Below are 13,742 nucleotides of genomic sequence, written 5' to 3' on the forward strand. Positions count from 1 at the left end.
GACTGTGCTTCTAGCCGGCACTTGGCTAGATGGGGAAAGGGGGGAAGTTATTGGTGAATAGTTTTTAGGGGACCTGTTGCAGGATGGAGCAGCATTGAGCTGAGTCTTCCCTGCCGACAGAGGGGAGCAGTGGCTGGGTTAATCCTCTACACATTGCTGGATCTCTGGCATTTTGCTCTTTGTGTCTCTTCCATTCCTGTGAGTGTTGAGCGGCAGGATCAGATTTCACATCCGCGACACTGCTCAGAGGCTGGGCTGGAGGTTTTTCACTCAGCACTGCCAACAACACACATCTTGTACTCGATAATGTAACAAAAATGGCTGAGAGGTAAGAATGGGGTTCCTACTTTTAATTTTCTCATGTCGGATTATGTTCTAAAAATAACTCTTGGGAAACTACCAGCAGAAACTTGATTTGAAAAAGAATGTACTTTGCCCTAAGCTCTTGATGGGGGTTTTAAACAAAAGCAATCTCCATGGAAAACTTGGAATTTGTTCCAATTTGTCCTAAAGGGCAAGTGGGATTCATTGTCATTTGATTGAGGGTGGATTGGGATTGTGTGAATGTTGTGCAGACTTTCCTTCATAATCTTTGTAAACTCCGGTGATTGTGTGTTGACCAAATTCCTGTTTTGCCTACTGTCGGAGTTAAATGATTCCGAAATGTATCCAGTGGCAGTTGCAATTTCGCGTTCCACATTTCTTTTTGTTGCAATGTTAGCCTTTCCTCGCAATCTTGTTGCTTTGCGCACACGCTGTTTCATGCCCTTCTCGATTAGGATCTGCTCAAAAGTTGCAGCCGATCATTTGTTTGTTTGTAAGCAGGATGTTTATCCATCCTTTAAAGAAGAGTGCTTTCTAAGTAAGGTTAAAAAGCATTCTTCCCCCACCTCTGCCCTTTTCCTTTGGGAAGGAAGTGGGGGGAAATTTTGATGGACTTCATAATAAAAAGTATATCGGGAGATTTGTCTATAATCTCTCTCGAACCACTGGGAAGTTGGAATCCAATTGTTTTTGATGTCAAGTACGCTGTTTTATCAATAGTTGCAGTTTCAGTGGGCGACTGATTGACAAAATCAAGCTGCTAAAACGCATTTTGATAGAAAGAAATTGCCTTTTGGTGGTTAAAGACTAACTTGATATGAGTAACTTCGGTTGATTCATAGTTGGCGATGACTACTGTTCATGTATAGTGATTGGGGGAAGGTTAACGAATATCGCAAAAACCTGCTGGAACCTGCCCTGGAGTGTGGCACGGTGAATGTGTTGTCAGTATGATACAAATGAGAGACCAGATTTCAGCTTCGCTCTCTGCTCAGTTCAGCTGGGTTTGTGATTTAACTCGACACGTTTGACTGCAGTGTTCCCAGGATAAAGGGGCCATGTCCTCTCAGGCTTCTGCTCCTCATTACCAATAAGTCATTCCTGCCAGTGTGTGTGTAGACTGCCAGAGTGAGGATAAGATTAAGTTTATTGGTGAGGCTTCACTTGGTTGAATAGCTTGACGACGCTTATTGGCGAGATTGGCACTGGCTGGCTGAACACAAAGTGGTGGGGGCAACAGACGTTTGCAGAAACCCAGCGTGACCCAGAAACAGCAAAGTGAGAAAAATGGGACTGCTTTGGAGGGCGGCACAGTGGGTTGGCACAGCGGGTTAGCACTGCTGCCTCACAGTGCCAGAGATCTGGGCTCAATTCCCGGCTTGGGTCACTGTCTGTGTGGACTTTGCACATTCTGCCTGTGTCTGCGTGGGTTTCCGCACAGTCCTCCCACACTCCCAAAAATGTATGGGTTAGGTTGATTGGCCATGTTAAATTGACCATTTGTATCGGGAAATTAGCAGAGTAAATATGTGTGGTTATGGTGTGGGTGGGATAGTTGTTGCTGCAGGCTCAATGGGCCAAATGGCCTCCTTCTGTACTGTAGGGATTCCACGAAAATCTCCCCTGACCCTCAAAGATTGTACACACCAGTACGAGCATAGTGCTGAAGTTAGGGAAATCTTTCCTTAACAAACCCATCAATTTTTAAAAACAGGAAGTTACCTGAGGTTTAATTGATGATAGTGGCAGATATGCAAAATGTGCTGATTATTGACTGTCAGAAAGCATCCAGGGGTGAGCCACTTTCTGGGAAATACTGAAATTCATTGGTCTTGTTGGGGTATTGCAAATCAGTTTTCATTGCTTCCCTCAGTCGACTGGGGGAAAATGAAAGGTTGCAATTCCACGTGGAATTTCCCAACATGACCAGTGGCTGCATCCCAGTGGGAAATCTAGCGATAGCGATGCATCATTGAAACAGTGTTCTAAAAGTTAGGAATGTCTGGAAGTACTAGCTGGGAGTATGGCCTTTAACATAGAAACAGAGGGTGGTGAAGCTGTGGAATTCGTTGCCACAGAAGGTTGTGGACATCGGATCATTAAGTGTATTTAAGAGGTAGATAGGTTCTTGACTGGTAGAAGGATCAAATGTTACAGGGAGAAAAGATGGGAGAATGGGGTTGAATCACAGAATACCTACAGTGCAGAAGGAGGCCATTCAGCCCATTGAGCCTGTACTGACAACAATCCCACCCAAGCCCTATCCCTGTAACCTCTCACATTTACCCTAGCTAGTTCCCCTGACACTGAGGAACAATTCATCATGGCCAATCCACCTAACTCGCACATCTTTGGACTGTGGGAGGAAACCCACGCAGACACGGAGAGAATTTCCACACAGACAGTGGCCCAAGCCAGGAATGGAACCCAGGTTCCTGGCGCTGTGAGCCAGCAGGGCTAACCACTGTGCCCCCCTTATCATAGAAACATATCAGCTATGATGGAATGGCAGAATGGATTCGATGGGCCAGGTGGTCTAATTCTGCGCCTATATCTCATGGTCTTCTGGTAGATGGGAGGAAGAGGGAGATTTAGGAGGAAAGAAAATGCTTTGTGTGATTTAACATAAGGCATGTTTCCACTTCGATTTGCCTATTCACACCCCCTTCTCCCCTGGGATTACTAATTGTCACTTTGGGGGTGGTGAGGGGAAGAAACTGGGTGTGGATTTACAGGATCACAGTCATACTTAATTGCAGGGCCTGAATGTATTTGGCAGATACTGGAAGAAAGGACGGTCATTTGCGTGTGCCGGTTTATTTGTTTCAGTGTTGGATGTGAACATGTCTCATCCTGACTGTGACATTTGAGGTTGAAATGCAAATGGAGAAGTCACTCCATCTTCCTGTGGATTATTTTGTCGATATTTATGAACTCAACTGGCTCTGTTAAATTGCTGTTAACTCTTGAATGGTACTTACCTCGGCCCCCTGCACTTCTCCAATTTCTCTCACACACCCCCCCCCGCAAGGACTTGTCCCCAGTGACACATGACACTGGTGTTTCATTTCATTAGTGTAGCAGCCTTCATTTGACATGCATAATGAATGATTTGAATGAAGCGGAAACGGTTGCATTGGAGCCAGCAATCTCAAAATAGAGTCTTACAGTGCTGGAGGAGGCTTTTGGGCCCATTGTGCTTGTGTGGCTTGCCAAAAGGCTTCTTCAGCACTGTAGCTGACAATGCTTTATTTATACCAACTGCCTGATATTTAAGCCCAAGAGGAAGATTTCTTATTTTATCACTTCCCTGAATATGGAGAGCTCTGTTGTTATATAGCACAAAAGAAGGTCATTCAGCCCATGGAGTCAATTTCAGACCAATTGGTATGTAAATGTACTGAGAGTGTAGGCAACAGCAATTTTGAAAGGGATTGGGCTATAATGATAAGCCAAATACTCTGAAAGAGGATAATATAATTACAGTAAACTACATGGTAAGGTGTAGGGCTCCTCCCCTCTGGAGCCATCTGGACAACGTGACAAGATCTTTTTTTTTTAGCCTGTGAGTTGTGATCTGGACTGAACTGTCTGAAAAGATGGCAGAAGCAGAGTCAATAGTAACTTGTAGAATCATAGAAACTCTACAGTGCAGAAGGAGGCCATTCAGCCCATCAGTTCTGCCACCCCAATCCTACCCAGGCCCTATTCCTGAAACCCCACATATTTACCTTGCTAACCCCTATAACATACACATCCTGGGACACTAAGCGGCAATTTAGAATGGCCAGTCAACCTAACCTCCACATCTTTGGAGTGTGGGAGAAAACCGGGGCACCTGGTGGAAACCCACGCAGACATGGAGAGAATGTGCAGACTCCGCACAGACAGTGACCCAAGCTGGGAATCGAATCTGGGTCCCTGGAGCTGTGAGGTAGCAGTGCTAACCACTGTGACACCATGCTGTCCTTCCAAAAAGGGAAATTAGATACAGTATTTAAAGTGAAAAAGGGACTAATTGATAACTATTTCATAGGGTTGACAAAAACATGGTGGGCGGGATTTTCTGGCCACGCTCACCCCAAGGCCAGAAAATCCCACCCAAGGTCAACGGACCTTTGTGTGATCCGTGTCCCGCCCACTACGATTCCCATGGTGGACAGGGCGGGAAAATTCTGCCTGATGAATGAAATGGCCTCCTCCTGTGCTATGTTATTCTGTGATTCTGCTATCAGTTTTGGCTCAAGACCCAACTCCGGAGTTTTGATGTATTGGTATAGTTGTGAAGTGGTAACTTTGAAATTGTCAAGATAAGCGGTGACACAGCAGGTCCTGTCTCCCCCTTTGCTCTTGAGTAGGCAGACTGCGGGTCCAAAGATGTGCGGGTTAGGTGGATTGGCCATGATAAATTGTCCTTTACTGTCAGAGGGATTGGCAGGGTAAATATATGGTGTTACAGGGCTAGGGCCTGGGTGGGATTGTTGTTGGTGCAGATTATATGGGCCAAATAGCCTCCTTCTACTCTGTAGGGATTCTGTGATTGTGGGTTCATGTTTCACTCCAGAAACTTGTGCACAATGTAGGCGGACGCTCCAGCAGAACACTGAGAGAGTGATGCACTGTCAGAGGTGCTGTCTTAAGATGAGACATTAAACTTCCTGTTGGATCACTGCAGGAAAATCTTGAATAAAGCTGGGGAGTTCTGCTCTGTGTCCTGGCCAGTATTTATACTTCTGTCAACATCACTAAATCCCTGTGCCGCATCACGTTGCTGTTTGCGGCACCTTGCTTTGTGCAGGATGAGCTACTGCGTTTACTAAGCTGACAGTGGGACGACACTTTGCAAGTACCTGGTCAGCATCTCTCCATCTACAAACTGTAGAAACGAGTCCTTTTAAGGGGGCAGGTATCCAGAGGATCATGTGACCCAACTACCCAAGTGGGGAGGTGGGGAGAATGTGAATCCCGGGCTGAGTGCAGACTTTATTCATCAGAATTGACTCTGGAGTTGAATCGAGAATTTGATTTGATTTATTATTGTCACGTGTATTGGGATACAGTGAAAAGTATTCTTTCTTGCACACTTAGAGACAAGACATTCTGTTCAGAGAGTACATAGGGGTGAAGGAAAGGATAAGATGCAGAATTATAGCGTGACAGTCATAGCTAGGGTGTAGGGAAAGATCAGCTTTGTATAAGGTAGGTCCATTCAAAAGTCTGACAGCAGTGGAGAAGAAGCTGTTCTTGAGTGATCTAGTATGTGACCTCAGACTTTTGTGTCTTTTTCCCGACAGAAGAAGGTGGGAGAGAGAATGACCCGGGGTGCATGAGGTCCTTAATTATGCTGGCTGCTTGAGTTAGTTAATAAATAGTTGTTGTTGTCATTAACCTGGTGGTCACCAATCATTAACGTTATCACACAAATGGTGATGCTGATGCCAGCAAACAATCCCTTTCACATGGGGTGTTTTATACCGTGCAGCCCTGCTGAAGGCTAAGGAAGTCAGTCCTTGAGAGCCAGGTTCTATCACAAGCAGTCCATGTGGAACTTGCAGGTGTCATTGCAGGTTGGTTTTGGTGTTGCCAAGCAGCAGTAGCCTCTGGTTATCATGGTAATGGGTGCCAGTCCACAAGAGGCGTCGTCATTTTTTTGTGTCATCACCCTGGTGGCTTCCGGTTGTGAGAATTGATGTTTCGGGCCTTCAGGTCAGGCTTTCAAGCACCCTTGAAGTGGAGCACAAGGCTACATCTTTAGTTATTGTTGTTGCAGGCTCAATGGGCCTTCTCTGCTCTGTATGACTCTGTAACTCATGCAGAAAGTCCTTGCCTATGTGACCATTTTCAATCAACCAAGCCGCCTCTGCTAAAAATACCCAAAATCTGATACACTGGCTGACAGCATAGGAAAATAACGAGACCACCTGTGGGCTGGCATGCATCACCATGGTGACCAGTGGCTAGGCAACAGGTACCAACGTGGAAAACAACAATCCGTACTTGGAAGCTTCACGGGGGGCACTTGGGGAAGATCTTGCCCCCCAAGGGATGGCCTCTTCAGCAGTCAGTGTGATTTTGGACATTCTGTGATTGTGAAAGATGCAAATAAATGCGAGTTTTCACTTGGCAGACTAAAAGGATCGGGTTTGAGCTTGAATTTCAGGTTATTCTGATGACATTTTTAATTAATTCAGCTCCCTTAACCAGAATCCTGTGATTTGACTGAACAAATACTGACATAAAAGGCGTACCCAAAGAGACCACAGAGGTTTACAGCATGGAAGCAGGCCCTTCAGCCCAACTTGTCCATGCCGCCCGAATCATAGAATTCCTCCAGTGCAGAAGAAGGCCCATTGAGCCTGCACCAACTCTCCCCTTTGGGCTGTGGGAGGAAATCCATGCAGACACAGGAAGAATGTGCAAATCCCTCACAGTTACCCAAGTCCGGAATTGAACCCGAGTTGCTGGCGCTGTGAGGCAGCAGTGCTGACCACTGGCCAATGTGCCACTTAACAGTAAGCTCTCGGCCTGGTTTGAGTTAACTGATTGTGGCAATTGGATACCCTCTACCTGGCTATAGAGAAAGAAGCAAAAATATAATCAGAATCCTATTTTTACAGTTGTATGAATTTTACAACACAACAGGAAACTATTGTGCTAATGCTGGCTCTATTTAAAAAAAAATGACCATTTAGTCCTGCTCCCATCTCTTTTTGAACTTTTCTTATTCCATTTCCTTTCAAAGCCATTGTGGATTTTGTTTCCACCACCACTTTTGATGGGTGTTCCCTGACCAGATAACTCCTTACTTAATATTAATGAGCTAAGGCTGATTCTTCAAATCTCCACCTTTGTTCTTTTATCCTAAATTTGTGCCCTCAAGTTATTCACCTGAGATCATTTCTGTACTTGCTACATCAAAAATGTCCAGTCACTTTTTGAAAATACCTGTGTTGGCTTTTTGTTTAACCACCTCTGTTCTGGTGGAGAAAGGCTCTGTTTCCGTATCTGGTCTCACTTTGATGAACCTTCTCTGGACTCTTTCCCTGGCCTAGATGACCTAGCCAATGAAAATAGAGCAACTTGGGCGGCACGGTAGCACAGTGGTTAGCACTGCCGCTTCACAGTTCCAGGGACCTAGGTTCGATTCCCGGCTCAGGTCACTGTCTGTGTGGAGTTTGCACATTCTCCTCATGTCTGAATGGGTTTCCTCCCACAGTCCAAGATGTGTGGGTTAGGTTGATTGGCCATGCTAAAAAAAGAATTGCCTCTTAGAGTCCTGAGATGCATAGGTTAGAGGGATTAACGAGTAAATATGTAGGAAAATGGGGGGCAGGGCCTCGGTGGGATTGTGGTCAGTGTAGATAAATGGGCCGAACAGCCTCCTCTGCACTGTAAGGTTTCTATAACTTGCATTTGTAGCACATTTTTAGGACATGCCAAAACGTTTTGGGTCAGAATAAGGGACAAACCATTTAGGGTTGTGATGAACAGTAATTTCTTTTCTTTTTATTCATTTGTGGGACATGGGTGTCGCTGGCTGGGCCAGCATTTATTACCCATTCTTAGTTGTGCGAGGGCAGTTGAGAATCAACCACTTTGCTGTGGTTCTGGAGTCACATGTAGGCCAGACCAGGTAAGGGCGGCAGATTTCCTCCCTTAAAGGATATTAGTGAACCAGATGGGTTTTTCCGACAATCGACAATGATTTTGTGGTCATTGGTATATTCCTAATTCCAGATTTTTTTTTCTGTTGAGCTCAAATTCCACCATCTGCTGTGGTGGGATTCTAATCTGGGTCCCCAGAACGTTAGCCGAGTTTCTGTATTAATAGCCTAGCGATAATACCAAAAGGCCATCACCTCCCCTTCTTTACTGGAGGTAGTGAATCTTTAGAGTCTTAATCCCAGCATGCTGTGGGAACTCAATCTTTGATAATGTTCAAGATAGGAATTGATAGATTTCTGGATTCTAATGAGACCAAAGGAGATGGAGCAGGGAAATGGCATTGAGGTGGATGATTAACCCTGGTCCAGTTGAATGGTGAAGCAGACCGGAGGGGTTGATTGGCCTCCTGCAATGCTCCTATGATATGTGTGTAAAAACAACAGCCGGTTGTGCACAGCATGGTCTTCTGTTCATTCATTTGTATGAACTCTGCGCAAAGGCAGATCTTTGACTCTCTGATTCATCCTGACCTGTTTTTCTTGGCAGCTTTTGTCAGTGGTGGTTTGCTGATGCATTCCGCTCTCTGGCGCAAGACAAGGAGGCAGGTCCCAAGCCTACCTCAGCTGGAGCAGAGTCAAACTTGGGCAGTTCAGAACCACTCGCTAGCCAACTGAGCTAACTGGTCTCTTACGAAATTAATTCTTTTTGAGGGGTAGTTAGCACTGCTACATCAGGGATCCGGGTTCAAATCCAGCCTTGGGTCTCTGTCTGTGTGAAGTTTGCACATTTTCCCTGTGGTTGCGTGGGATTCGTCCAAGTGCTCCAGTTTCCTCCCACAGCCCAAAGATGTGCAGGTTAGGTGAATTGGCCATGCTAAATTGTCCCTTAGTCTCCCAAGATGTGTACGTTAAATGAATTAGCCATGCTAAATGTGTGGGCTTACAGGGATAGGGCAAGGGAGATATTCCTGGGTAAGATGCTCACTCTGTCAGATCATTGATGCAGGCTTGATGGGCCGAATGGCCTCTTCTGCGCTGGCAGGATTCTATGAGGGGTGTTTATTGATGTCGTCACTGGGAGATCTCCCCTGTTCTTTGACTAGTGCAATGAGTTCACGAAATCCTACCTATCAACCCAAATGTGAAGCTACGACCTCGGTTTGGTGTCCCAAGTGATAGACAGCACCTCCAGTGATCTCACTGTCTCTCACCACGTTATCATCTTGCCACTATTTATAGCGAGCGACCTTTGCTGGAATGGTTGAGAACAGGATTTGATTCAACTGTGAATGCTGGGCTCCCCGGCAGTCTACCAGCTGCTGAACACTTGCTGTTCAGGTACGCACATGTAGAGGAAGGTCAGTTGGCTGTGGTGTCAGTTGGACTGCTGTTGCCCAAGAAACCATTGAGGCATGACTTCCTTTATTAAGGCACCTCAATGCGATTTGTCGGGGCAAAAGAAATTTACTCCTGTAACGCGTGTATTATCAGTTTGGAAGTAAGATATAACCTGCTTAGCAATACGAAATAACTATTCCTAATTGTCTGACCACCTCCCAAAAGTAGATTGGACTTGTTTCAATAAAAATGGAAATACTTTCGGATACCAGTAGTCCAGCTGACAATGTACAAGTGCTTCTGCCTTGCTCAATATACACTCTCATGCATGTTGGGAGTAGAGTTTAGCAGTTTTTCTCTGAGTTAATATCTGGTACAGAGGGAATGTTGTGCTGTTGGAGGTGCCGACTTTTGCAAGAGATGTTAAAAATCAAAGCTTGTTCTCCATCTTAGGTAAATGTGAAAGAGCTCTTGTCACCCTTACAAAGCCAACAAGCAGGGGAGTTCTCCACTGTGCCTGCTCAGTATCTGCCTCAACCAACATCCCAAAACAGATTATCTGCGCGTTATCCATTGCTGTTTTTGGGATCTTGCTGTGTGCAAACTGGCAGTTTTCCTATATTACAAGATTGACTACATGACCAAAAAAGGTATTACATTGGATATAAAGTGCCCCTTGCGGTCATGAGAGGTGCTATATAAATGTCATTTGTCTTTCTTGCCGTATGTAAAATTAAATAGAGTGAGGGAAATCAATAATAGCGGTCTCCTGAAAACAGCACAGTATTGGAAATGTGGAAGGCAGTGGGAGAAAGATTTGGCAAATAACGTAAAGTTAGTTAAAGTTTATTTATTCGTCACAAGTAGTCTTACATTAACACTGCAGTGAAGTTACGTGAAAATCCCCTAGTCGCCGGGTACACTAAGGGGTAATTTAGCATGGCCAATTCACCTAACCTGCAGATCTTTGGGCTGTGGGAGGAAACCGGTGCACCCGAAGGTGACCCACGCAGACGTGGGGAGAATGTGCAAACTCCACACAGACAGCGACCCAAGCCGGGAATCGAACTCGGGTCCCTGGCGCTGCAGCAGTGCTAGCCACTTTGCCGCGCTATTTTCCTTCGGGCTATGAACTTCTCTCATCAAAACCAGAAAGTAAATATTAGAATAATGGAAACCCGCAAGTGAGCTAAAAGCGTGTTGCCAAATGGAGGGTTTCAGGTGACAGCTTTATATACTAAGAGGGTAGATTACACAATTCACAAATGTCACCTGAACCCTAAACTAAAGTTACAGCCTGTAGATGTTAAACATGAAAATGTACTTGCTGCATGCGAGTGTGTGCTTTCAGCCAAAGTTTGTCACACTCTTATTGAGGATGCTGGAGGTTCATCTACGCTCTGCTTATGGAAGACTGATTCTGTACTTCTAAACAATTATTTCTGTGTCATATGGCTGTCACTGGCTAAGACTCTGGCCTTCTGCTGCATAGGCTTTATGCCCCTGAATATCCTCCATGTCTCTCCACCTTGCTTTTTTCCTTTCAGGCATTCCTTAAAGACTTGCCTCTTGGGACCAAACCTTTGGTTATCAATGTGCTAGTTGACAGAACGACCAATATCCATCAAATGAATTGGTTTGAGCTGATGACAGGATTGGATTTGTCCTGCTCTTTGAGAGCAGGACCATAATATGGGGAAATTTTCCACATTCTTGTGTCGATGTCAACTGTAGCTATACTAGAGCAACTTAGCAAGAGCCAAGACTAGTTCTAGAGCACCAGCCTTCATGACAGGTTATTAGCAAGGCCACAATTCAAATAGATTCCATGGATTATATCTCCAATTGCAGAAGGAATGAAAAGCACTGTGTGTGAGAAAGAGGTATGTGCTGTCGTGATCATTCCCTATTGCTTGCGTTGGAGAGGCAGATGCTTACAGAAAAAGCATTGTAGCCACTTTCCAACTGGTGGTTTGGATTCCAGGAGAAGTGTCGGAACTACCATGGAGCAATCCAATGTACTACAGCCTGAACAGATCACTGAAAGGTTTTTCTGAACTGCTGAGCTACTTGTCATTTTAAACTATTAAATTGACCTTTTTATCAGGCAGCAGAATCTAAGAAGTAGTTTTTATTAGTAGGCAATTCTGGGCATCAGGATAAAGGGAACTACCGTTGGTAAATGTCAGTGTTAAGAGCCGATTTACTGGTGTCGATCTCCCTTAATCTGTTGCTGATAAAAGAAGCCACTAATGACTGCCTTGCAGTGTGTTGCTGGGAGCCATGTGCATTATTAATATTGGTTGAATGGAACGGTGCAATTAAGTGTCTACAAATAAAGTTTGAAGCAGATTCTTGCTTCAGAAAATAAACATTTTGGGTTCCCCCTCTTGACTGTTGACTGGAATGTGGCTTTCAGGATATTGGCAACTTTCCTGTGGGAGCCCAGATGATGATTGGTGTTCTTTGGCCGATAACCACATCCACTTTCCCATCAGAATGCACAACACAAACTCGCTTCTCTTCACCCTCTTCCAGCCTGCCAAGCTGTGAATCATGTGCCTTGCCCTGACTGCTTCCCTGAATAAAATAAGCTGGTGGCAGAAGTGAGGAGCTGAACCTAGGTCACCGGTCTGTATGCCTCGATATAATGCCGAGCTCTGCCTTGACTCAGACCACAGGGAAACCTATTAGTTTCTTCTTTGCATGTTATCAACTAGTTTCCAGTATACTCCCATGCATACGAATATTGCCAGCTGTAAAGATTGTTTCTTTTTAATCACTTATCTGCGATATGTGGGCTGACCAAGGTTATGGAATGGTGTGTGAATATCTCCTTTGACAGCTGAATGCCTTGCACACAATGCAGTGCATTCAGTTAATCGAATATTGAGTTTCTAGAGGCAACAAGGAGTTATGCCAAAGCAGCACAAAATATCTACCAGGTTTTCTTGGTATCCTTTCAGTGCTCCTCGCTATCTCTGCATATGTTTCAAAATTTCAAAAACAGAACATGCAGTTGCTGTCTTTCCCCTTTCAGGAAGTGGAGAGTTAAATGTACCTGAATAGAAAAGGCATTTGATTAGAGTTGCTGATGGAAGAGCCAATAGTCTGTTATGGAGGAAAGTGTAGATATTAAGTTGTCGATGTTGATTTTTTTCTCCCCCCCACTTTGTGCTGTAACACGATTGTTATTCAATGTGACATGTTGGTGTCATGAGACGGGAAATGATGGCATAGTAGTAATATCATTGGACGAGGGCTAATGACCTAGGGTTCACATCCCACCATGTGAGTTGGTGGAATTTAAATTCTGTTCATAAATTTGGAACTTATATCTTGTCTCAGTAATGCTTACTGTTCTTATTAATGGTGACTATGATACCTATCAATGATTGTTGTAAAAACCCATCTGGTTCACTCATGTTTCTTAGGGGAAGGAAATCTGCTGTGATTACCCTGTCTGGCCTTCATGTGATTCCAGATCCACAGTAATGTGTTTACATTTAACTGCCCCCTGAAATGGCCTAACAAGCCACTCACTTCAAGGACAATTAGAGATGGGTAACAAATGCTGGCCTTGCCAAAGATACCCACGTTGCATGAAAGAATTAAAATAAAATAAAAAGACTTGGTGTTACTCTGCCTTTGATTTAGCAAAACATCTCTGGCCTGTTTGCCAGGGATGGGATAGGATTAGATAGAGTGAGAAGGAAAACGGCATCAGCAAGAGGAGAACAGACTGAAAGCACAGTCAGAGGTAGGTTTTGGGGCTCATTTTTGAAGGTGGGGGTCGAATAGAGAAACGTTGAGAGTCAGGCAGCGAAGGATAAAGGTTCTACTGTTAATCATAGAGAGGGAGAGACTGTGCAATGGAACAGTCTGTGAAGTATGAGATGTGAGAAGATCTTGGAGTAGAATCTGGATATGGGTATGTGTTAGATACATTGATCCAAGAGTTTCAGAGGACAGCAGCATCAACTACAATGATGTGGACAGGAGTGGTCAGACTGGGAAAGAATGGTAGGTTGCCTCCCTGGAAGGACAGTAAATAGTTTCACAACACCAGGTTAAATTCCAACAGGTTTATTTGGTAGCATGAGCTTTCAGACTGCTGCTCCTTTATCAGGTGAATGAATGCCTTACCTGATGAAGGAGCAGCACTCCAAAAGCTCGTGCTACCAAATAACCTGTTGGACTTTAACCTGGTGTTCTGAGACTTCTTACTGTGCCCACCCCAGCCCAATGCCAGGAGCTCCACGTTATCTCTGGAAAGACAGAAGTAAACGAGAATTTTTCTGATAATTTGGTGCGTTCGTGATCATTATTAATATGTGGCACATCCCAGATTTCAGATCTCATTGTTCTCACTGCCGCGCTACAATTTGAACTCTTGCCTCTGGATTCCAGTCTCTG

The 13,742-nt window shown here is 44.7% G+C and overlaps 1 protein-coding gene across 1 annotated transcript in view; it reads left to right on the forward strand.

Annotated features, from left to right (window-relative positions):
* The first annotated feature begins 216 nt into the window (after positions 1 to 216).
* LOC145353819 (rho GTPase-activating protein 39-like) overlaps positions 217 to 13,742 on the forward strand; it is a 185,089-nt gene continuing 171,563 nt past the window's right edge. Inside the window, exon 1 of the mRNA XM_080204651.1 lies at positions 217 to 328. Within this exon, the coding sequence (XP_080060777.1) occupies positions 318 to 328 (11 nt within the window). The 5' untranslated portion in view covers positions 217 to 317. The remainder of the gene's footprint in view (positions 329 to 13,742) is intronic.

Source organism: Carcharhinus amblyrhynchos, chromosome 16, assembly GCF_965287045.1.
Source record: "Carcharhinus amblyrhynchos chromosome 16, sCarAmb.v2.hapA, whole genome shotgun sequence".
In the NCBI taxonomy this organism is placed as follows: domain Eukaryota; kingdom Metazoa; phylum Chordata; class Chondrichthyes; order Carcharhiniformes; family Carcharhinidae; genus Carcharhinus; species Carcharhinus amblyrhynchos.